This window comes from Lethenteron reissneri, chromosome 27, assembly GCF_015708825.2.
Source record: "Lethenteron reissneri isolate LAM-NWPU_2019-01 chromosome 27, ASM1570882v1, whole genome shotgun sequence".
NCBI lineage: Eukaryota > Metazoa > Chordata > Hyperoartia > Petromyzontiformes > Petromyzontidae > Lethenteron > Lethenteron reissneri.
The window spans coordinates 6,029,539-6,055,171 of NC_083805.1; the positions used below are offsets into that span (position 1 = coordinate 6,029,539).

General features: G+C 46.8%; 1 protein-coding gene across 5 annotated transcripts; it reads right to left on the reverse strand.

Annotated features, from left to right (window-relative positions):
- Window positions 1–61: 61 nt before the first annotated feature.
- On the reverse strand, window positions 62–23,235 carry ABCB9 (ATP binding cassette subfamily B member 9). Of its 5 annotated transcripts, none has more exons than XM_061561227.1 (15): window positions 22,810–23,181; window positions 19,956–20,015; window positions 16,843–17,194; window positions 15,540–15,886; window positions 14,222–14,336; window positions 12,830–12,960; window positions 12,485–12,690; window positions 11,006–11,203; window positions 10,361–10,489; window positions 8,924–9,112; window positions 7,491–7,664; window positions 7,186–7,345; window positions 3,872–4,008; window positions 3,002–3,247; window positions 62–2,675 (listed from the first exon to the last, which is right to left on the reverse strand). In XM_061561227.1, the coding sequence occupies exons 3-15, from the start codon at window positions 17,169–17,171 to the stop codon at window positions 2,460–2,462; spliced, it is 2,577 nt and encodes an 858-aa protein (XP_061417211.1). In that variant the 5' UTR covers window positions 17,172–17,194; window positions 19,956–20,015; window positions 22,810–23,181; the 3' UTR covers window positions 62–2,459. The 5 variants fall into 5 exon arrangements, with proteins under 5 accessions (XP_061417211.1, XP_061417212.1, XP_061417213.1 ...); XM_061561228.1 differs by lacking the exon at window positions 22,810–23,181 and adding an exon at window positions 20,625–20,683; XM_061561229.1 differs by lacking the exons at window positions 19,956–20,015; window positions 22,810–23,181 and adding an exon at window positions 23,202–23,235.
- Window positions 23,236–25,633: the final 2,398 nt, after the last annotated feature.

A 25,633-nucleotide genomic window follows, 5' to 3' on the forward strand; every position in this document is an offset into this window, starting at 1 on the left:
CACCTGTGCCCCTTTCGTTACCTAACTACACACACACACAAAGCAACCGTGTGCATTTTGTATTGCACGCCTTTATTTCACGTTGTTGCACTTAAACATACAAAATGTCCCGACATGAACAGCGATTACACATGCCATTATATCGTGTCCGTTAGCGCTGTGTATGAAGTTATATAATGCATAACCCCGTGTTCGAAGCAGGCCCGACATGAAGACAGTTGTAAGCATCCTAAACCTCACGTGTCATCCCTCATAATAACTCACGATTCAACAATGTAATTCTCCATTACATTTTTGTTACAATTTGTAGGCATAGTGCAGCGTGTTTTTTATGTTGATGATGAGAGTAGTAACTGACCTCTATACTGCAAAGTAGACAAACTAAAGTTGCCCACCTTGTTACATCAGCTATGCCAAACCCCATGTTAACAAAGATAAAATGCAGTACTCTTTGTTTTGTTCGGCAAAGTCGCGTAGGTTAAAAAATATATAAATGAAAACTAAATTAAATCACGTTTCGGAGGCAACACAAGCTTCCGTCAATAATTTAGTTTTTTCATTTATTTATTTTTTACCTCCGTGACTTTACCAAAAAAAAACAAAGAGTATGAATCCTTGCAGTCACGAACACTTCAAATCTAGAATAAAATGCAGTATATGAGATGTTGGTTATTAGCGAAATTCGTACGACTTTTGAGTGCTGTCATATGAGACACATTCATTTGTTTATTGCTCATTTCGTACAAAAACTTGCAAACAATAAATATGTATTTACAGCCCTCCGTCAATCCACTGCTGGAAGAAGGCCCGTCCACACCTTTGTGTGCATCCGTGATGGACTGGACTCGTTTGAGCGTGCGAGACAACAAGTGTTGGGACTTTCTTTGGTCATGGAAGTTCTCTGACCATACTTTACCACTTTGATCAGTGCAGTTTTCGTTATCAATGACCCCAGATGTTAGCCATGGCAGAGAATGGTGCAAAAACCACCGCTCCCACAAATGCAAAAGTATATCAATTACCCCCAAATACAAACTGGCAGACACTATCTTAAATTCACAGCATACAGTAATCCGACACATGAAAAGAATCCACGCTTCCATGTACAACAGTCTAAATCTGCCTCGTGTATCTGTCCAGTGAAACGCACCTGACGTAAGGTCTCCGCTGCGGTATCACAGCCATTCATGCGAGGAACAAGTGAGGTTTCTGACTCGGCAAATCCAAAAAGATACTTTGACCTTTGACCTTTGATTAAGGGGTCATGGCTTGAAAACATCCTTACACTTGACTGACAAGTCCAGTCCGTTTTTCTGCTTCATCTGGTGTTTGACGCATTGTAGTGCTTTTTAAATCCTTTATATTAAGTTCGCTTGCTTGCTTGCGTGCTTGCTTGCTTACGACCGTACAAATCTTTCGGTCGTTTTTTAACCCACTTCCCGTGATCCAATCGAGCTGACATTTTGCACACAGACTCGTTGTGCGTGACAATTTATGTTCGTGAAAAAAAATCCAAAATTTTACACTGTTTAGGGAAAACAAATTAAATATGTAATTACCAATTGCTTAATACTGGCAGACAATCATCTGACCCATAGGTGGCAGCCATCTCAAGCCAGAGGACGAGAGGACTCTAGCCGCCACGCATATAAAGGATTTATAGTGAAAAACTTTGTTTTTACGGGTTATATTGCTAGTGAATCCATGTTGACAAAAACGCAGCTTGCTTGTAGCTGCCATCCTGATGATTGGCTGGCACAGGGAAGGTTCGTGAATGACTGCGTCCCTGATGACTTTGCTACGGGCAGTCTCATCAGCCACAGACACTAATCATCAAATTTAATATGCAGTGAAATACAGCACAAGCATCGAAGTATGTATGATGGTTTAACCGTATTATGCGAATGCAATTATTGAACTATATATTGCACTTAAGTTATACCTCAATAAATAATGCAAACTGCATGGAATGTTCTCTGTACTAAAGTAAACAAGCGATAGTAATAAGGGCAATACAGTATATATGACTTCACACCATCACTACAGAAAAGGCCAGCAATGGATGTAAGAAAAAAAATACGTTTCAAACATAACACAAAAAATTAAGGGTAAAAAACACTCATGTGAAATTATCTCAACAGACTTCCAACTTACCACTTGTCCACTTATATTCACTATCATTCCCAATCAGGAATATGCTCAGCAGTGCTTTAGGACAGTGAGTAAACATTAATTAGGATTGTCTTGCCAATGGACAGGCATAAAGTATAATCCCTTCTTTCCTCTGGCAAGGGGCATAAACAATAGTTGAGTACAGCATCAAAGGATACTCTTTGATGAAAAGAAAGGCAGTGCACGAATCAAACGTTCAACTTTCAACAAAAAACCACATTGCAACCCTCTCACCGTAGACTTAAAAAACAGGGCACTGCCTTGCGCACACACAAACAAACCAAGCCTTACAGAGAATGCGAGGCGGGTGCTCTTTCCCCGTTTCCCATAGGAATTGATGTGACAACCTCCACGGAAGTGCCATGCCGTGTGCGAGACGTTCCATTCAAACTCTTGTTCTGAACGTGAGTGAAGATTGGGGTGCCTGGGAAAAGGTTTGGTCTTGTGCTCCACTTGCTGGCCATTTGTGATCCAGCACCCACATCCAAGTGTGCGCTCTTTACCTGGTTAAGTCAAGTACACATCAATGACAACAGTGGATTAGTTTTTACAATCCGTAAAGTGATGTACAATTATTTATTTCGCATTGCACATTTTAAAAGTTGCATATGGAGAGGTGCATGCTGGTCAACAACAGTGGTGGAGTGGCAGCCGAGGAACGGAACACATCCAAGAGTGAAGAATCGGCAAGATGGATAACTGCATCGCAGGATCATCAGAGATGGTGACGGTTTTGGGAAACCTTCATTCAGCAGGGCGCTGATCATGCCTGTTTGATGATTGTGATAATGAAAAAAAAATTGACGTACAGAAATTGTGCAAAGCCTACCTCATCTGCGCCAACAACTTCCTTCTCGCTGGGGTCAATGGCGGAGGCCAGCCCCAGCATCTGGCGATGCACGAGGCGTGCGTACAAACCGCCCTGCTGCATCAGCTGAGCGTGAGGTCCCTGCTCCACCAGGCGGCCGTGATCCAGCACCACAATATGATCAGCACGCTCCACAGAGCTCAACCGGTGGGCGATCACCAACACGGTGCGGCCCCGCAACTCGCCATTGTACAGAGCTTGCTGCACCTATGTACATGAAGACAGAGATCGCCTTTTAAGGCCCGGTTATACTGGCAGAGAAGTATACAAGTGCAGCAAATTCCCGTTGTTGGATTTTCCTTTGACGGCCCCCGTGTCTTTGCTCCCTGCCTGTATTATTCTTACGCAGTTTGTGACGGAATAATTGTACGGTGAATTGCACTGTAATATGAATCCGGCAACCTTAGTTCAATTTCTGACTACGGCTAACATCAACGGCACGTGATATCTGAACTGGTTCTGGGCCCCCCTTCGTGATCTTTACTGAACAGAAAACAACCCCTATGACCCACCCAGTATTGGGAGGCCCTCATCTAGCAGTGCATTGAAAAAAGGGCTGATGTAGATATGCACACGATTGTGGCATGTGCAGTTCATGAACATGGCATGCATGCAGCGAGTGCGGCTGGTACAATATGCAGCATACAAGCACATCATCACAACAGTGGATCTTAGTGCACTGCTCTTCGCTGCCTGCCAAGTGACAAATAATATAAACGTGATTGTAAACACTTTGGTTTGGAAGTGAATGGTCCTGAAGTTCATAAAGCCATTTGACTTTGATCTACAGTGAGTTGATGTGACAATGCGGAATGTGGTGTGAAGACTGGCCATGTGCTCGCTCTCTGCGTCCAGAGCACTGGTGGCCTCATCCAGGATGAGGACGCGTGGGTCCCGCACCAGCGCACGCGCTATCGCCACGCGCTGCTTCTGCCCGCCCGACAGCTGGGCTCCTTTTTCCCCAGCCTCTGTTACACAAAGCGGCAATGCCGGAAAAAAATTAGTACCCCTGGCAAGTTGAACAAGGTCTATAAAAACACAATGAACAATTCGGCTTCGCCCGGGCACAGTTTTAATTAAGTCTTGAAAGGTCCATGCAAGGTAGCCACTGCATGAATGCAGACTTTCCACATTTTCTCATTTGTTTTGCTATTTCCCCCAAATTACGAATTCAATTGTGATATTGACTTCATAGCATGAAAAATCGTTGATCTGTAAATCTTGCAGAGTGCATCACCCAAGGATAGGGACTGACCTCTCACCAAATATTAGCTGGTGCACTTTCTCACTGGCCCTACTATAGAGGTGTTCACCACATGGCAATCAATCAACATTTGTATCATTTTTAATCTTGTTTAGTCCTGAGAGGGTAAAACAAATATTAAATGAAAATTACAACTTAATATGTTCTGTTTAACACGTAAGCTTTCGCAACCAATATCATCCATAAGAGGTTTTTGGGTTAGATCGCGTAAATATATCAATGTGTCGGTAAAACCCGCCACCACCCGACACAGCCAACTAGTAAGGGTTGTCACGTAAACAGAACGTGGCCAATTCGTCACTAGTACAGCACACCGGTGTTGGAGAGCCAAGCCACAACATTTACAATCTGAGTACGACGTTTCACCAGTAATTACGACTAGCTTCATCAGGCGACAGCCAGATTTGTGGAGAAGTCTAACTGTTTCGTTCCTTATATAGAGGCGTCGATGTGTTGACCACGTGCTCTTGCACAATGTGGGAGGGGGATTACTGAGGCAACGTACATTATGCATTATGCGAGCCCTCTGATCTTGTCCTTCCTGTCTATTGTTGTTTATTAAAATAGCCCTAACAACGGTAATCCCTATTGAAGTACGCTGCCCTTTGTAGGAATGCATTTAAATAATGTATTCTTTGATGATTCGCTTCCACGCAACACTAAGGCGGTAGCTATCCGAACGGTTAAAGTTATTTTGATTTCTTTCAATTTCGATAGATTCTCTAATTAGTCTTGGCCAGTAGTAGCTAGTTTTGCACAAAACTTCAACATTATCAAAATCAATTGAGTGTCCTTGTTGCCACGCGTGTTCTGCTACTGCTGACAGCTGTATTTGGGAGAATTTAATATTTCTCTGATGCTCTTTTAGTCTCGTGCTTATCATTCGTCCTGTTTGCCCAACATAACATTTACCACACGTGCAGTTAATCCTGTACGCACCTTCTGTTGATAGCTTCGGTAATACATCTTTTGTACCAGATATTCATTTCTGTATTTTATGTACCATGCCAAATCTGACTCGGATGTTTTGTTTTTCCAAACATCTGGCTAGTTTATCAGTTACTCCCGCAATGTACAGTATTTTGATCGATTTAATTACTTGGGCAGTTTCAATGCTCTTGTTATTTTATTTGATTTTGTATTCAGTGCCCTGTTGATTTGTGCATCATTGTAACCGTTCACTTGCAGCGCTTCTTTTAACATGTTTAATTTCCCTTCTCAAACTGTCACCATCTAACACTTTGTTAGCTCGATGAATGAGCGTCTTGATAAGAGCAGATTTCTGTGCGGTAAAAGGGTTTGCATAATGCACATGCATAATGGATGTTACCTCAGTAATCTCCCCCCCCCCCCCCCCATATTGTGCAAGAGCGCAGCTGCGTGGTTAACACATCGACGCCTCTATATAAGGAACGAAACAGTTAGACTTCTCCACTAATCTGGCTGTCGCCTGATGAAGCTAGTTGTAATTACTGGCGAAACGTCGTACTCAGATTGCAAATGTTGTGGCTTGGCTCTCCAACACACCGGTTAGTGCTGTACTAGTGACGAATTGGCCACGTTCTGTTTACGTGACAACCCTTACTAGTTGGCTGTGTCGGGTGGTGGCGGGTTTTAACGACACATTTATATATTTACACGATCGAACCCAAAAACCTCTATTATGGTTAATATGTTCTGTGCACCATTGGAACCTCATTTGGCAGTAAAAAATATGATAATTGGTTTTTTACCCTTCTATCTGGCAACAAAACTGACACCTTTTTACAAGGAGTCATGTTTACATAGACCACAATACCTGCAGTCATAATGCAAACAAAAACATAACTCTGATGATGTGCACTGCCCTTGAAGTTGATTGGTCCACACCCGAGACAGCTTTCCTTAGAGCCTAGTCTCACATGGGTTGGACCAGATGACGCCAAAAGGCGCATCTGGTCCAACCCATGTGAGACTAAAAGGCGCATCTGGTCCAACCCATGTGAGACTAGGCTCTAAGGAAAGCTGTCTCGTGTGTGGACCAATCAACTTCAAGGGCAGTGCACATCATCAGAGTTATGTTTTTTGTTTGCATTATGACTGCAGGTATTGTGGTATATGTAAACATGACTCCTTGTTAAAAGGTGTCAGTTTTGTTGCCAGATAGAAGGGTAAAAAACCAATTATCATGTTCTGTGCAGTCGTTGGTGACTGGGCAGAGACCATTAACTCACGAAAATTGTGAACCTGGTTTAATCAAAGGTGACTGTCTGGACTCAAGCCCAGGATCTCATTAGTGCGCTTCCTAAGTCCTGACAGTATTAGCTCACTGAGTAACCCTACCACCTTTCTTCCAAGTGCTGCGCCGTGTAAAGTTGTTCACAAGAGCTATTCAAAAACTTTGGCTGATCCGCTATGATTTTAAACTTCATTGCACAAAGTTACTTAATAGCTGAGGTGACGCTGAAGGTTCTCTGCTTGTCGGCAGCCAGTCCACGGCCACCCTCCACCCCCGTGTGTCCCTGCCGAGTCTGTTGGATTGTCTCTGGTGCGTCTATCTGTCTATCTTTGGCAAGTCTATCTTATCCAATGACGGTTCTGCTTCTGGAAAATCTAGCTGCCTCTCACTTGTCTGTCTTTATGTCTATCCATCTTTGGTGAGTCTGCCTCTCTGTCCCTGGCGAGACTCTCTCCCGCTGCGAGTTAGAGCCCCATCTCTATGCAGTGCTTCTCTGATGTCGTCCATCTATCTTCTGCTTTGCCATTACCAGGCAAGAGGATGCTTGGAAACCCTTTCACTGCTCACCCAGACCACATGTGCAAAGTATGATGCACATCGATGCATAAAGTGGGAGGGCTCATAAAAATAAAGGTGCCAGGCATGAGTAACCATAGTACTTGCCTGTTTGGTAAGCAAGAGGCAGGTCAGAGATAAATTCGTGAGCATTCGCTTGCTGTGAAGCAGATATTACTGCATCCTCTGGGCAGTCTTCCATGCCATAAGCAATGTTGTCCCGAAGAGAACGTGCGAAGAGCACGGGTTCCTGTCCTACCAGCGCCACCTGCCAACAGCCACAAGCAATGCAGCCCCGCCGCACAGCCAAATGTTAACGCAAAGAAGAACCCAATTCTCCCCAGCCTTCTCCGAGTGATAACGCCAGCGTGAGGTCGTTAAATGCCAGTCAGGTGACTGTGATGCGTCCGTACCTTAGTGTGCAGGTAGTGGTGCTGGTACTTGTGCACTGACTGGCCATCGAGCAGCACGCGGCCGCCCAGAGGTTCATAGAGACGTTGAAGCAGATGCACGCAGGATGATTTGCCGCTCCCAGACGGCCCCACCAGTGCCGTTACCAGCCCAGGCCGCAGCTCAAATGACACGCCCTGTGGCTCGGATAACCACGCAACAATTTGGATTGTCAGTTAGTCTCCCATTGAGAAAATTGTTTTTGTACCTGAAATTTTGCTCCAATGTTACAAGTGCTGTCGGTGCCACGATACGAAGACTCCATTTGTAGCTCTCACACAGCAGTGCAACTCTGAATGTTAGAAAATGGCCCAAGAAAGCGGATATCACAGAGCCACGTCTGAGATCCGTTCAAATCGCCTGCAGAACACAGTAAACCGCAGCACTTTCCCACCCTGCCTGCCATATGAGAGTAATGTTTGTTGCATGGCAGTCAAACTTTGAGCTGGAAATTTTGCTAGATTGAGCGCAGAAAAATTTGAATGCACTGGTTTTTTTTTTAATTGGTGACCGGGCTGAGACCATCAACTCACGCCACTCGAGAAACTCACTTGAATCAAAGGTGGCTCCCTGGATTCGAACCCAGAATCTCAACGGTGCCCAGCTCAGCGCTCTCACCTCTAAGTGACCTAGCCAAGGAACTGTGAAGTGGGAATGTGAGCAAGTAGGCACCATGTAGCCGCCGTGGAGGCAGAGGGGTTGGGCAGCTGGATGAGGGGAAGAGTTTTTAGTGCTGACCGTGAGAATGGAAAACAATGTTTTGCACTCCCATGACTGAAATGTTAAATTCAGTTTTTTTCCCTCGTGTAAAAAATTTACTTTAAAAGCCATACGATACAAGATACATCGTAAATGGATTTATTTATATACACATACTGTGATCCACTTACGCTTCGTGGAAGACGTTGTTTCACCCTGATCTGGAGGAAATGGACAATGGATTGGTCCACAATGACCTAACCTTGCAAGAGTTATGTGCAAGCCAAACCTAATGAACCGTGCATGCCAATATTTTAACTGCTCTGTGAACGATACTCGGCATCCAAAAGTAAAATTAAATTATTTTTAGATGGGCACTGCTTTACACGGATAATTTGCACTGATTGTCTCATCGGATTTCTATCAAACTGAAGCTCCGTCTCCACTGCAGCAAAATTTCAATAACAGCAAAAGGCATTAGTCCCAATGTCCTGGTTGAAATACTGCTAAGTGTCAATTAAATTCCATTGAAATTCCTAACAAAAATGATGCGTTCCTCTTTCACAACTAGGTGTCCTTTGTGAACGTCACGTAACTATCCCGTCGACATACCTTGTACATTCTGAATGAGTAAGATTGAATCTGCACCTCAACAAAGAGACACAATTTACCATTCACCGAGGCCTCACTCCCGTACCTTCAGCACAGGTGCGTCAGGCCTTGATGGGTACGCGAAGGTGACATCCTTGAAAGAAACTTGCCCCTCCAACTGCACAGGTGCCAAGGTTCCATCGGTGCGCATGCGCGGCTCCCGTTCGATGTACTCGAACACCTTTCCGGCAGCACCAACTGCCTGCATCAGCCCTGTGTACACCGAACCCATGTTCTGGGTACAAATAAGCGGCGTTGAGGACCAAGTAAATCCCTAGAAACTCCCGAGACTTAACAATCAGCATTTATAATCCATTAATTTTACATTTGTCCCTACTTTTTTTTTCATCTATTAGAAATAATAACTCTCAAGTGAAATGAACTAATTAGCCAATTTTTACTTTTCAGTGGCACAAGTTGCATTAGCGAGTTTAACTTCTGCCTTCTGCAATCGCAGTGAATAATGAGTTTGCAGTTCCCATAGACTTATTAACAAACGCTCCGAGTAATGCCAATGGCCAAAGATAGATAAGGAATATTAATTTGGGGGAATAACCTTTACTCTCCATAAAAACAGATACACGTTTTTTTCTATTTATACCTTTCATGCTTTCTTCCAGTTATAAATGCTGCATTCCCACGAGCATTTACAATCCGTGTCATGCATTTCAGGAACAATCCAGTAGCGCGGTTGGCTACGTACGGTTCGAAACAAGTCTAGCATACATACAATCAGTACGGCTCAAGCGTTGTCCCAACACACGGCCCCATGGGTGCAGTCCCTCCACTCCAACCTACCAACGTCCTCCCATCTCTTCCCTTTTGTCAAATGGGGAGCCATGGTGGCAACATGTTAACTACCTCGCCTGGTATAAAGGAGGGTGTGGGTTCGATCCCAACCCTGAAGCCTGTATATTTGGAATTCGCATTCTGTCCCCGTGGATTTTTCTCCAGGTCCTCCGGTTTTTCCCTCCACATTTATAAACATACGTTTAAGAGTATTTGCCTGCTATAAATGTCCATGTGATAAGCCACTTCATTGGGCTATCATTTGTGGCCAGGTCGGTTCTGATAAATAGTTACATAGCTCAGTGAGCCTTACCTGGTAAAATAAAAATAGTTTTTAATAGTTTAATATGTGTTTATTAGCATACACTATCCCAAGAAATAATTGGCTTTAAAATTTCACGCTTTGTGTTTTTTTTATAAATACAAACACAGCCCTCAAGTTGACATACGTGATAGACATTGCAAAGCGCTTTCGTGTTTTTCGATCTGATGTTCTGACGAGACAACTTTTTCCAAGCTCTGCCCGGCTGAACGCGGATAGCCCCACTTGACACAAAACAAACTGAGCCACGTGGCTCGGTTATGGCTCGTAGGCTGCCGTGGGAATCCGCGACTATTAACTGGGCGTGGGAATGCAACGTCAAAGAGCCCTGTGTCCCATGGGTCTCATGCAGAAGGCTTCCTCCGTTTGTACCTCCAGACAGGCGCCTAGCTCCATCTGGTACAGGATGAAGGAGATAAGGTGTGCGCCTGATATGCGGTCAGTCACCACCAAGTGTCCTCCATAGTATAGGATGCCCACCTGCAGGGCCAGCTGTGTCAACTGTCATGCACGGAAACACAAAACAACATTTTTATATGACCGCTGGACACAAGCTTTGATGGCATGCATGCTCAAGGGATGGAGCTATGGTGCAGTGATTTACACGCTGCCCTCTAAAACCGACAACACAAGTTCAATTCCTAACAATGGCGAATATCAGTGGTGATATCTGGACCAGTACTGGATACACCCCCCTTAACACCCAAACTTCATTAATCTGCATAGCGCAGCACGGTAAAGTATGGAGAAACAACCCCCAATATCAACATGGCATGTGGAGGCCTTCATCCAGCAGTTGACTGACAAAGTGTGGTAATCTATTATTTTATCTGAACAGAGCACACTGGCCAATCAAGGTGTTGGTTGGGGAGGGGGGGGAGGGGTAGGTAGTTATTTTTCGATCAACAATCCGACGCGTCGTTACACGCCTACTGAGCGCAAGCCCAATGCCCCGAGAGGACCATAACGCAAATCAATCGGTGCATAACGAGCGTCCCTCTCCTACGGGCCACTCACGCTGTTGCTGCACGAGAAGCCGGCGTAGGCGAGGGCCTGCCGGCGGTTGTGGTGGTACGTGTGCTGCAGCGCGTCACGGTAGCGATGGCACTCGGCCTCCTCGCCAGCCAGGCTCCGCACCGTCCGGACGGCCGCCAGCGCCTCCTCGGCAGCGCCGCTTGCCACCGCCAAGGAGTCCTGCACCGCCTTGGACAGTTTCTGCGACGCCACGAGGCGACTCGAGTGAGCGTCACGCCAAGAATCACCAAAGGTGTATTGCTTTTATGTTAATACAGTAGGATAATTTTTACCTGGACAGAGTTTTGTATCTCTGCATATACATTTAAAAAGAAATGTATTCCATCAGCGTATCACCTGGCCATGCTTGTATAACTGAAATCTGTACTGGATAACATTTGCACCATCGCGGGGTCCCAATGAATCATGGCCTAGCAGCTCATTAGGTCCTTCGTGCTGAAATAAATACAATCTATCTATATAATCCAGCAGCATTTGGACCTTATGGCGGTACCCCGGGGTACCATAGTACCCCGGCTCTCGCATAATGTCTGTGATGCAGTAATTTTTAGTCTGTTGATGGTCGGTGATGTGGCAATCGACTCATCTCGACGAGCTGTACACGATGCACTATGATGTATACGAGCGTTCAGGGTTTCAGCGCAATCGTCCTCGCTGCGTAGCACTGATTTAGGATTGATTGGTACCCCAGTCGTGGAGTTAAGTACACCCCTGGAAAAAAGTGTCAATTTTGTATTATTTGGTACCCCGGGGTACCACCATAAGGATCATTTGTTTAAGCAAGCAAACTCTCTTCCGGTTTTGATCTTCTGTGTCTCATCAGCAGTCAGGCTTGTTAAACAAACAAATGTAGCTGGACTGCCAGATGCTATTAACAAGGACACTCCAAACTGAATGATGGTGCCCTGTTCGTCAAAAAGAAATATTTTACATTATTTATTTTTCATTCGTATACAATCAGCCACAAAATAACAATGTCGACATTTTTTTACGTTAAAATACACCTTCACACAAAGTATCCGAAGGGCTTCAAAATAACGTGCTCAGCTTTTTATACAATAGACCGTTTCACCGACCAACGTGCTCCCTTCTAGAGGTGACATTAAAATTTTTGATTTTGAGATTATGGAAAATTTACATTGTGATAATTTAACATGTCTTCATGCAAAAAAAATGACATCACCCAATTCCACACGAGAACCACCGTCGGTGTGAAACATCTCTGAAGTGATGCCATTTCTTATGACATCATAGACTTGGATCAATCTGAAACAACTTTTTTATTTGGGATCCTAAAATTTGTACCCGTGCCCGATTTTTTCATCTTTATGATTTAATCGGAAAACCAGGAACACATTCCTATCATCCTACTGCCGACTGTCTGTGAATAATGACCTCATATTTTTGAAAGAAAATTACTTTACACAAACAACCTTGCGTGTGTACTGCGAAAGATGATACCTCATAGAAGTCTCCGTAGAACTTGGAGACAAGTGTGACGATGGGCAGACCCAGCAGAGTGAGCAGACTGAGCCGCCAGGAGAGACCGAACATGAAGACGCACACTCCGCCCGCCTTGACCAGGCTCCGCAGGAAAATGTTGGCGTTTTGAGACACGACGTCGCTCACCACAGTTGTATCCGAGTTCAGTCGTGACGTTATGTCCCCTTGCGCAGAAAACAGCAGGAAATGCGTCAGCCGTCAAGAGGCACAGATGCGCCGGGCTCTTTCAAAAGAAGCAAACAAAGCGCACAAAGACCAACACATTGTACGAAACTCATCGAGCGGCGAGCAACGCTGACACACCTGTGCGGGTGGTGTCAAAAAATGCCACCTCCTGGTGGATGAGCGAACGGAAGAGCAAATTGCGAATGCGGATGTTGAGACGAGAGATCGTCAGCGTGAATAGGCCGCCTCGAAGTCCAGCTGCTATGGAGCTGGAGTTAAGGGTTAAGATTACATCCATGGAAGGTCAAAGAAGCACTGCGAAAATCACTTGCATTGTATTGCACTGAAAACAGAGTATATACTTTGTAAACAGAATAAAACATTCATTCATTAAAGCAAACGACTTTGATCATGCAATACTACATGGAAACAATGCCAGTTAAGGCACATTGTGCTGCTCCTAAATACATAATTTACACCTCCTTCCAATGTTTTGTCTCTCCACGTAAAAAAATGAAAATATTTTTACACACCTCATCAACCAAACAGCCTTCTGGGAGTGCATCTTATCAGCAGCATTGGTTCAATACAGGCTAACTCTGAACCGGTTTCGACATTCAATGTCTTATTCAATAAAATCCAACTCTGGAGCAGTTTAAACAAGCAGTCTCTCAAGATTTTTCTTTTTAAGAGGAAAGAAAAAAATGGGATGTAAGGATTAGTTATTGTGTTTTTTTACAATCTTCACAATGATAATATTGTGTTGTGGTATGGCATGTTACTTTATAGAAAAAAAACATATCCAACACTATGGGGACCTCATTTGCCAGTAAAAATATGATAATTGGTTCTTTACCCTTCTATCTGGCAACAAAACTGACACCTTTTTACAAGGAGTCATGTTTGCATAGACCGCAATACCTGCAGTCATAAATACAAACAAAAGACATAACTCTGATAATGTGCACTGTCCTTGAAGTTGATTGGTCCACACCCGAGACAGCTTTCCTTCGAGCCTAGTCTCACATGGGTTGGACCAGAAGACGCCAAAAGGCGCACAACTCAAAGACAATGCACCATCAGCTCTCATACTCTGATGGTGCATTGTCTTTGAGTTGTGCGCCTTTTGGCGTCTTCTGGTCCAACCCATGTGAGACTAGGCTCGAAGGAAAGCTGTCTCGGGTGTGGACCAATCAACTTCAAGGACAGTGCACATTATCAGAGTTATGTCTTTTGTTTGTATTTCTGACTGCAGGTATTGCGGTCTATGCAAACATGACTCCTTGTAAAAAGGTGTCAGTTTTGTTGCCAGATAGAAGGGTAAAGAACCAATTATCAAACATATCCAAGTTAAAATGTACGATATTGTTTTTGCATTCTACACAGTTAACACAATTCCAAACTATATTTGTAAGTGCACATACATGGTGTCAGGTATTTGTTTCAACCAAATACTGAGGAATTTCTTAAATCATTGTTCCCATCAGTGTAAATCTTGACTGTATATAATGAGTGGACTTCCAAGCTTACCTGGCTATGGCAATGAGAGACATATAGAGGATAGCTTTGCTGAATGCAGCCTGGCTTTTCTTTATGACAATTCCATCGATCACCTGGCCCGTGTAGTAAGGAATAAATATTTCTCCTAATTAAATACAACATGCACAGTGTGAACAACAATAATATGACAGGTAAGATTTCTTCATTCTAAAAACATACCAATGTTCTTTGAACGATGGTAATAAAAAATGTATTAGGCTGCGAAAAGATGTGAAATACAAAACACAAATGTATTTACAAAAAGGCTTGTCTTTTTCTCCAATTTTATCTGACGTGCTATCAGCATTATGTCACCAGACCAATGATCCATTCAGAGCTCTCGCAGAACAGCGAATCGCCCTGTATTAAAGAACAGTCTGCTGGCATCCCTTCAATTGACCTCTTCTTCACACTAGGGAGCAGTACTTTCCCACCTCTGATGCGCACGGTTGGCCACGTACGGTGCGAAAGAAGTTCAAGATACAGACATCTGCCATGCTACAGAGTAACGTTGGTCACATGGGAGTCAAGTTAATAAAAATGTAAATCTCAGATCTGGAATTTAGCCAAATTAAGTGTGAAACCAAATGTAACATGACACTTTTTTGTGCAGTCATGGATGACCAGGCTACTAAGATAATCTACTAAATACACTTGAGAATCCAGTTTCATCACAGATGGCTGCCTGGATGCAAACCGAATATCTAACTTGTGCTAGCTCAGCATTCTGACCTCTGAGCCACCTTGCCGCCTACTGTTTTTCCATTCATTAAAATATTTGACAAAAGCCGCACCCAAGATGACTTTTAAACGTTGTAAATTGTATTTATCAGTTTTACAAGTGTACTTTAGACTGCTGACTGTGAGTGGATTTTGAAACAGCAATCATCTAAAGGATCCTGGAAATAAATAAATAAATAAGCACATTGTGAGTGCCTTCCAGAAAAGCGTACATCACAAAAACACAATTACAGATAATGCAACATTTTTGGGAAATAGAATTCCGGGCTCTTTTGAGAAAACAGTTTAATCGCGGTCACCTGACAGGATGCAAATCAGGATCACAGCAGCGCCAGCTCAACATATTGAGCTCTGAGTTAGCCAACCATCTCTAATAGAATATGAACTAAACCTAAAAGTACCACTCTGTATGCTCTATCATACGCTTGTCCATTATTATTAGTCAAATCGTTATTGAGAGCATGTGACGTACAGTACCAGCCTTGTTTTCATAGGGGTTTTTTTTGTTTAAGCAGTTCATGTTAAATTCATTTCTGTATCATGTGTTGGCAATCTACTGTGAACTCACCTATAGAGCATATGACCAGGAATATAAATGCAGCAGCCAGATAGACAGCATCCGGTTTGCACTGGGAAAACAATCGCTGAATGTTGGTTCGAGAGGCCTTCTTGTTTCCACGATCCACATCCTGCCCTTCCAGTCCACTGCCATCCACCCCCTTCCCATGCTGGTCCAGCAGCCTCTGCCGCTCTCTCTCACTTCCCTCCTGCCTGTCGCCGCCTTGCCGTTGGATTCTGCTGGACGACGACCTCAAGCCGACGCCATGGACCTTGGCCAGCTGCAGCATGCCATAAAGCAGGAGCGAAGAAACCAGCGTCCACACATACAGTGCCCAGAACCACGGGTCGAGGTCCCTGTGGAAATATAGTGGCAGCACCGATGTTACTGAGAGTGAACGAAATGCAGGAGAGTGATGAATGTCGCTTTATTCTGTGTGAGACTTTAAAATATGTATTGCGGTGTTTTTATTGGGCCATATGTGAGCAGCTGTTAGAGGAGTAAAATGAAAGGAATGCACAATAAAATGACTTAGTCAAACAATAAGCCTGCCAGACACTTATTTGGTGAATTAAGTAGAAGTCGAGTACTCTGCTCTAATTGCAAGCGATTTACGCTCACATAAATTATCTGCAAATTTATATCAAATTTATTTGAAGTGAGATCACTTTTACTGCACCTCCTAAGAACTAATTTAAAAGAGCTGCAAGGATTTTAGTATCCAATAAAACTTTTAAGCAAGATAGACACTAATGGAATGAGCATGAAATGAAGAAAAAAGGATCCAAAGACACAGTATACTTTACGTGATATCAATAAAGCTTTGAATTAATTAGGAAACTTTTCACGAATATATTATGCAATTATACATCAATACAAATTATGAAATTGTCTTGTCGCTACTAAAATTTCACACTGCACATTTTACCAATTTGCATATTATTATTCTATTTAGATATCGATGTTGCCATACTCTTTAGGCGTACCAAGAAAATAAACATTTCAAAAGCAATATCAGAACACTCTGACAATGCTATTTATGGCTAAGTTATTAATCACCCGTCTCTCTCAATATTTGTTATAATTGAATGACTGCTCGAAAGGATGATTAACAACGGGGAAACATTAAGACATGCCACTGAAAATATGTTTGCAGTACTTACAAACATAAACTTTTTTTGGCCTATTGTAAGGCTCTCTTGGCCTCCCTTTAGTTGATACCCTTTCGCCAGCAACAAAGCAAGTAGGCACTTGTGGGGCTGTGCCTCTACATTTCTAGGGACCACTCTTACCACGGGCAGCTCAAACTCACCGCGTCCCTTCAGAGCAAATGAGCAACTTGACAGTGGCGTAGATCGGCATGGCACAACACAGCACGGTGTAGAGTGTCACAAGTCTGCGCAGGACGTGTGTGGTCCGGTTGGGGCCACACGCTAGCCCCAGGCACACCACCAGCGAGGTGAATACCCGCAACACGCACAACGTCCACAGGTCAAGCAGCGCCCGCGCAGGGCTGGGGTCCGCCACATCTCTCCGGAACTGGTTGACGGAGAATCCGCAGGAATATGCCGCCGTGCTGACCAAGCCATCTGTGGCCAACAGGGCCAGACAGCTGGCCAGAACCCACTCCAACCGTGCCATGTGAGCATGTACACTGAGCAAACCTGCGTCGCAGACACAAAGTGGATTGTTAATTTAGTTCAATGTCACGAATGCTGAACCCTTGCTTCGTTAACGGTTTGACTAATTAGTTCAACTGTTTAAATGTGTCAGCGTCTGTTGGGCTGACAGTATTGCGGGCTGTGGTGCAATTATGGCACAGCTGTTTTCTGTGCAAATGACAGGACACGCCTGGGAGGACGTGTATAGGCCACGTGCGGCTGGCTGCTGTGACAGGCAGCGCACGTTTTACTGCATCACGGAATTGCCACTGTTGTGCCTTGTCCCGTGTCTCCTAGCGCATCGCCAGCTGTGTCTGCGCATTAATTCCATCCCACTGTGGTGCACGCTGTGGCTACTGAGCCCCATTTAATTCGGGTGACAGCCTCTGAATAACTATATCTGATTACGCAGAACCCTCTGCCAGGCGTGTTGGCTAATGCCTCTAATCCTGAGGCATGCGGTTGATGTGTCAGGTAAATACTGCAATTGTGGCCATAAGATGATGGCAAGTACACCAAGTGGGTTCGTCAACCTGTCCGTGCAGTCATTTCAAGTGTTGTCTCCCCTCATTTGCGAGGTGGGTTTATTTACGCCGCTCCGGTTTCCTCTAACCGAAGTAAAACAGTCCCTGTATTTTAGACAGAACTGGCCAACACCGTATCCCATCGCAAGGACCATTGCAAGAAAATGAATCGTGCGAACTCATTGTTTCCTGGATAAACACATTCCTGCGGAGGGAGCTGGTAGGAATGTAAAGTAGTAACTCGGCAGGAGACGACTTCACGGGTAGCACACTCTTTATTTTCACCAACTTGTAGTTACACGGGTGACTAACACCCCACTTAGCTACTCGGGTGACTAACACCCACTCAGCTACACGGGTGACTAACACCCACTCAGCTACACGGGTGACCAACACCCACTCAGCTACACGGGTGACCAACACCCACTCAGCTACACGGGTGACCAACACCCACTCAGCTACACGGGTGACCAACACCCTCCTTAGCTATTCGGGTGACTAACACCCACTCAGCTATACTGACACGGGCTCTTACGCCCCGTAGCCTTCCGGGACCCACCCAGCCGGGGTGCCCGTCTCGGCTCTGGGTACCACCGTCCCGACCCACACGGGCGTCGGACTACGGTCCCCCAGTCTCGGCTCCGAGCCGCACAGGGCCCCGGTCCTCACAAGGACGGCGGGACTAGGGGTCTCGGGCCACTACCTCCTCCACCCCGTCTTCGGTCTTCAACTGGTTAACACTGACCCTGAGTGCTCTCGCGCGTCTCCCTTTATACCCCTCCTGTGGACGTCGCTGAGAGCACCCACTTATCTGACCAATCACTGCGCACTCGCTACGATCCTCTTTTCCCAGCTTGTGTCAGCGCGCCTTACCACCGGCGCGCGCGTCCATACCACGCCCACATCGCGTGCCCAACCCCGCGCCCCGTGATCCATCACTGTCGGCGCACGTCAATACCACCACTACAGGAACGTTGGGTTGCTCGGTCAATGGCCAGGGTCAACGGCGGCGTGGTGTATTCCGCAAATATGCCCGACTGTGAGGGCGGGCACAAGCCGGCGTGAGTAAGTTAAACGTTGAGTTTTATAAGGGCACCACGGGGTGACCAGCCCCGCCCCACCCAACCCCACCCCTCCCACCCCCCACCCAGCCCCCCCACCCTCCCCACCCAGCCCCTCCCCACCCTCCCCTCTCCACCCAGCCCCACCCGTCCCATTTTTGATGCACGACGGACGGACACAATAATCCCCTGTGGGCTGGGTGAACCAGGTGGTTCCTACCAGTATAAAACAAATGACTGGACAACACTGCAGTGCCAACACCATGACCAATCCTTATCCCGCTGCGGCAATTCTACATGGCCGTGGCCTTGACGTCGACCTCTCCAAATATCGATCAGCCACGTTGTGACCAACTTGCTGACCCTTTAAACGCCGGGAGGGCCCCGTGGGGGCAACGAACGAGGGCATCCGAGACGTCATCTTCACAACCCGGTGGGCCTTTAACGATGCAATCAAATATATATATATATATACACAAGACACAAAAAGTATCGTGAAGATGTGTGAATATATTGGAGTATTGGAAAACTGTCCAGTCACTTTAAAAGCGCAGAATTGTTATTATTACACGCTTTTATTTAACTCACTTCGTCTGTTGTATCCTCAAAAAAGAAATCTTGTAACTCAATTTTTACACACTTCCCAAATGTGCTATCGACTGCAAACTTGAAATAGCTATGTCATACTGATGACAACACGATATTCAATCATAAAAAATCTAAAACATATTTTTTTACTTTTTACACGCTTTTATTTAACTTACTGTGTGTTGTTGTATCCAAACATATTGTAACTCAATTTCAACCGTATTCCCAATGTCGTATCGACTGCAAACTTCGTATAGCTATGTCATACTGATGACAATACTATATTCTATCATTAAAAATAAAATATTTTCTTTTTCTTTTATTAATTGTCCACGCTCAACTCACGTTGCCTGTAAATCACCATGGCCCCTTACGTCACGGCAAGCCTCGGGGAGGCACGCCCAGGGGCGGGGCATGTGGAAGGAGGGGAGGGGCGATGGGGGAAGGGGGCAGGGGGATGGGCAGCTCGGACAGTACATTTCATTAAAGCGTGTTTTTTTTTTAAGTACTTTTTATATTTTATTTTTCCCTCGCTTACGAAGAGAACATCTACCAGGCATTCAGCGCGGAACACACAATCAAGGCACGTACTGTTGTATATCCACAAATGAGAGAGACGCTTTGATGTTCATGAGACGGGATTGTGTCTTCCTGAAAGCAACAACAATAACAACTAAGGTCAGAAACGCAAAGCGTGTCACCCCCCTCTCCCATCATCTTCCTCCTTCTCCACACTCTTCCCCTCCCTGTCCCCTCGCCTGACCTCTGCTATCTCTTCCTCCCTTCCCCCCCCCCCCTGTCCCTATCTCATCATCATCATCTCCCATTCACTCTTCCTCTCGTCTTCTCCTGTCCTCCGCTAACTCACCTTACCTATCCCTCTCTTCTCTCTTCCCTCCTGTCGCCCCCCCCCCCCCTCACTCTCTCCTATTGTTAGCTCAACTATTCTTCTTCTTGGTTCTTTCGGTAAAGTCACGTAGAAGGGAAGTAATAAAATAATAAAAATAAAACATAATAAAATATTATATTATTTTATTATATTATTTTATTATTTTATTATAATATTTAATTATGTTTTATTTTTATTATTTTATTACTTCCCTTCTACGTGATTTTACCGAAAGAACCAAGAAGATGAATCCCTGCAGTCACGAAAGCTTTAAATCGAAGCTCAACTATTGTTAGCTCACCTCTCACCCACCCCCCTCCTCTATTTATTGTCTCTTATCTTCCCTCGTTCTTCGCCCTCCCTCTGCTCACCTGCCATTGCCGCGTCTCTCCCCTGCCTCTCTCGCCTTCTCACTCTCCTTCCCAGCCTCTCTCCCCACTCCACGAACCTCTCTTCTACCTCTCCCCTCTCCACTCCCCATCTCCCCTCACCTGTCATCTCCCCTCTCCACCCCCCTAATTCAACCTCTACCCTTCCCCTATCTCCCTGATCCCTCTCCCCTCACCTGTCATCGTCCCTCCTTCTCTCCATTCTCCCTCGACCTCCCTCTCCGTTCCATTCCCCCATCTCCCCCCTCCATTCCCACCATCTCCCCTCTCTCCTCCCCCACCTACCTCTCACCACCCCCCACCCCACCTACCCCTCACCACCCCTCCCCCCACCTACCCCTCACCACCTCCACCTATCCCTCATCACCTCTCACACCTCCACCGACCCCTCACCTACCCCCCCACCTATCCTTCACCACCTCCGACCACCCCTCACCACCTCCACCTACTCCTCACCTACCCCCCCCCACCTACCCCTCACCTCCCCCCCTACCCCTCACCTCCACCCCCTACCCCTCACCTCCCCCCCCTACCCCTCACCACCTCTACCTACCCCTCACCTACCCCCCCCTACCCCTCACCCCCCCTACCCCTCACCACCTCCACCCACCCCTCACACCTACCCCTCACCTCCCCCCCAACCCCTCACCACCTCCCCAACCCCTCACCACCTCCACCCACCCCTCACACCTCCACCTACCCCTCACCTACCCCCCCTACCCCTCACCCCCCCTACCCCTCACCCCCCCCCTACCCCTCACCCCCCCCCCTACCCCTCACCCCCCCTACCCTTCACCCCCCCACCCCCCCCTACCCCTCACCCCCCACCCCCCCCTACCCCTCACCCCCCCACCCCCCCTACCCCCTCACCCCCCTCACCCCCCCTACCCCTCACCCCCCCCTACCCCTCACCCCCCCTACCCCTCACCCCCCCTACCCCTCACCCCCCCTACCCCTCACCCCCCCTCACCCCCCCCTACCCCTCACCTACCCCTCACCCCCCCACCCCCCCTACCCCTCACCCCCCCACCCCCCCTACCCCTCACCCCCCCTCACCCCCCTACCCCTCACCTACCCCTCACCCCCCCCTAACCCCTCACCTACCCCTCACCCCCCCTACCCCTCACCTACCCCTCACCCCCCCTACCCCTCACCCCCCCTACCCCTCACCCCCCTACCCCTCACCCCCCTACCCCTCACCCCCCTACCCCTCACCCCCCCTACCCCTCACCCCCCCTACCCCTCACCTACCCCTCACCTACCCTACCCTCACCCCCCTACCCCCCTACCCCTCACCTACCCCTCACCTACCCCTCACCCCCCCCTACCCCTCACCTACCCCTCACCTACCCCTCACCCCCCCTCACCCCCCTACCCTCCCCTACCCCTCACCCTCCCCTCACCTACCCCTCACCCCCCCTACCCCTCACCTACCCCTACCCATCACCCCCCCTACCCCTCACCTACCCCTCACCCCCCCTACCCCTCACCTACCCCTCACCCCCCCCTACCCCTCACCTACCCCTACCCCTCACCCCCCTACCCCTCACCTACCCCTCACCCCCCTACCCCTCACCTACCCCTCACCCCCCCTACCCCTCACCTACCCCTCACCCCCCCTACCCCTCACCCCCCCCATACCCCTCACCCCTCCCATACCCCTCACCCCCCCTACCCCTCACCCCCCCTACCCCTCACCCCCCCCCATACCCCTCACCCCCCCCATACCCCTCACCCCCCCCCCATACCCCTCACCCCCCCTACCCCTCACCTACCCCTCACCTACCCCTCACCCCCCCTACCCCTTACCCCCCCTACCCCTCACCTACCCCTCACCCCTCACCTACCCCTCACCCCCCCTACCCCTCACCTACCCCTCACCTCACCTACCCCTCACCCCCCCTACCCCTCACCTACCCCTCACCTCACCTACCCCTCACCCCACCTACCCCTCACCTACCCCTACCCCTCACCTACCCCTCACCTCACCTACCCCTCACCCCCCCTACCCCTCACCTACCCCTCACCTCACCTACCCCTCACCCCACCTACCCCTCACCTACCCCTACCCCTCACCTACCCCTCACCTCACCTACCCCTCACCCCACCTACCCCTCACCCCCCCTACCCCTCACCTACCCCTCACCTCACCTACCCCTCACCTCACCTCTCCGAGTCTCCCCCGCGTCTGTTCGCCGGTTCCGCTGCGCGCCGCACGTGGGGGAGGGGGGCGTGGCCTCGCGATCGCCGCGTCCGATTGGACGAGCCCGCGGCATCGCCGCGCGTCACGTGGGTCCAGCGATTCCAAACGATTCCGATTCTCTAAGATCGTCGCGATTCGATTCCTCGTTTTTATTTATTTGTTTGTTTGTCAACGGCTTGTCTGTGGTTGCGCTACGACCTCGCCGCGTCTCCTTTCCGCTCTCGTCTGCACTAGCTCGTCTCGCATCGCCCAAGGCGACAACCTTGTCGGTTCGCGTTTCACTTCGCGATGTAATCGATTCTTGCGAAAGGTGTTCGTAAATGTAAAAATCGATCCGCGCCGAACTAACCAGTCACCTTGGCCCGTTGCGAGCTGGGAAAACGTCGTCGCCCCCCCCCCCCTCCCCCCGTAAGGCCGTCCCCTAGCAACGCGGGGCACGTGACCGAGCTGTTGTTTTTTATGTAAGAAGGGGCGGGGCAGGGTTGCTATTGGTTGCTATAGAAGAGAGGGAGGGCTCCTATTGGTTGCTATGGAAAAGGGGGCGTGTTGCTATTGGTTGTTATGGAAGAGGGGGAGCGTTGCTATTGGTTGCGATGGAAGAGGGGAGGGTTGCTATTGGTTGCTATGGAAGAGGGGCGTTGATATGAAAGAGGGGGAGGGTTGCTATTGGTTGCGATGGAAGAGGGGGAGCGTTGCTATTGGTTGCGATGGAAGACGAGGGTTGCAATTGGTTGCTATGGAAGAGGGGGAGGGTTGCTATTGGTTACTATGGGTAACGTCATGCGCAAGCCACTTCCCTAAACATTGCCTGAAGGAGCTGTGCATAACCCTGCAATGAAACCTGGCGTGCAATCTCTCTTCACGTTTAATTCACAGTTCTAATAATTATTTTTCATTGTTTGGCTGCGAAATTATAAATCACTTCGTTGAGCTATCATTTGTGGCTAGGTTCGCTTCTGATAAAGAAGCTTATAGCTCAGTGGGCTTTACCTGATAAATAAAAAGTATTTTAGTTTTATTTGTAAAAACGTGTCTTTATTTTTCGATTTAAAGCTTTCGTGACTGCAGGGATTCATATTCTTGGTTCTTTCGATGAAGTCACGTAGAAGGGAAATAATAAAATAAAAAAAATTCAACAATCAAATTTGAAAAAAGTGGCGTATTTTTTAGTTAAGAAAAAAACGCCACTTTTTTTAAAATTTCTTGCTGTGGTTTTCACATCTGATGATGATTGCTTGTGTTGCAATCGTAATGTCGTGAGAAATTTTTTTTTTTTTCCCTTCTACGTGACCTTACCGAAAGAACCAAGAATGTCTTTATTTGTTTACCTTTCTATTGTTTTTGCATTGTTTCTTGTAACGTTCTGACCCGCCCCGACTGAACATGGGGCAAAGAGCTTTATAGGTCATCGGATTCCCCCTCCAGGAGTAATACATCTTCTGATTAAATTCGCAGTTGTGAGAATTGTACTTCAAACTTACCCGTAGCGAGATGAAACAATCATAATTTGTCGCGTTAAATGAATTGACGATTTTATTTTGCTCGCTTGCGTCGGGTGGTGGAGGGAATTTCACGACATCAAATTTGGCCAGTTCATTCCGTGGCCGAGCCCAAAATAATCTATTACGAAGCATATTGGATGAGAACCCCAATATGTTAAGTTGCATCCTGTCTAGTTGGACAAGTAATTTGAATCTATTGCTTGAGCTGGCATAACATCAGATTACTTTTAATCTAGAATGGATGTTAACCTTGGTTTCGACTGCATTTTAACCGAGCAATTTTAACCAAGCAATGGAACATGTCCGAGAGGACCCACACCGCGGAGATTGAGCGATGAAATCACTTCACGTGCAGGGTCGAGTTTTCCCATCGCAGGATCGTACGTGGTGGGGGTGGATTGGGGAGACCTTCATCCAGCAGTGGAGCGACCACAGCTAATTAGATGACACGCCATGGTGATCATGACCATGACCGATAATTAATTCAAACGCCAGATTGATTCCAACTCACGCATTCGTCAATATTCGCGTTCTATAGGCGGCAATACAGATCAAGATGTCAAGTATATTTTCTTAATTTCTCCTGTAATGCGGTTGTTTCTGCTCAGTTTTAGTTTTTATTTCCCTTGCCTTATTCATTATTGTGATTTTAGTTAAACAAATTACACTATCCTGGTCTCTTTTCTCAACATTTCCATGGGCTGAAAATCCACAAATATAATGCGGCTATTTCGCCACGTTTCTACCCAGGTCTCTCACTCCACCACCTGGCAACCTCACGCCACCCGCTGGTCAAACTCGTGCATTGCCGCCTTCAAAATTAAGGTGGAAATATGCAAAACAATACAGCACTTTACTCGCCGATTCCTCTGCACACGAATCAGAGGAGTTAACGTTTGAGTTAATTGAATCTAAAAAGTGGTCGGTTTTTACTGCGTACAATTTTTTACTCACGATATAACTGCAAACATGTATATTCTTTGGGTCTTTCGGTAAAGTCACGTAAATAGGTTCAAAGAAAATAACAAAAACAAAAAACGTCATCAGCCTGATGACGACCGCTTGTGTTGCGATCGAAACGTCCTAGTTTTTGTGATTTTTGTTATTTTCTTTGAACCTATCTACGTGACTTTACCGACAGACCCAAAGAATATGAATTCCTGCAGTCACGAAAGCTTTAAGTCAAGATTTTCATACATGTATACAAGATGCCAGTTACTCCAATTAGTAAATGCCAGCTTCAATTTGGAGTTAGGAAATATGAATATGGATACAATGAGACATGT

Coding starts and splice junctions, on each gene's coding strand:
- ABCB9 (XM_061561226.1), bottom strand. CDS start 22,918: ATGCCGCGGGCTCGTCCAATCGGACGCGGCGATCGCGAGGCCACGCCC. Junction 11,204..12,484: donor TCTACGGAGACTTCTATGAG/GTATCATCTTTC, acceptor GTGGCGTCGCAG/AAACTGTCCAAGGCGGTGCA. Junction 7,346..7,490: donor ACCACTACCTGCACACTAAG/GTACGGACGCAT, acceptor GGCTGTTGGCAG/GTGGCGCTGGTAGGACAGGA.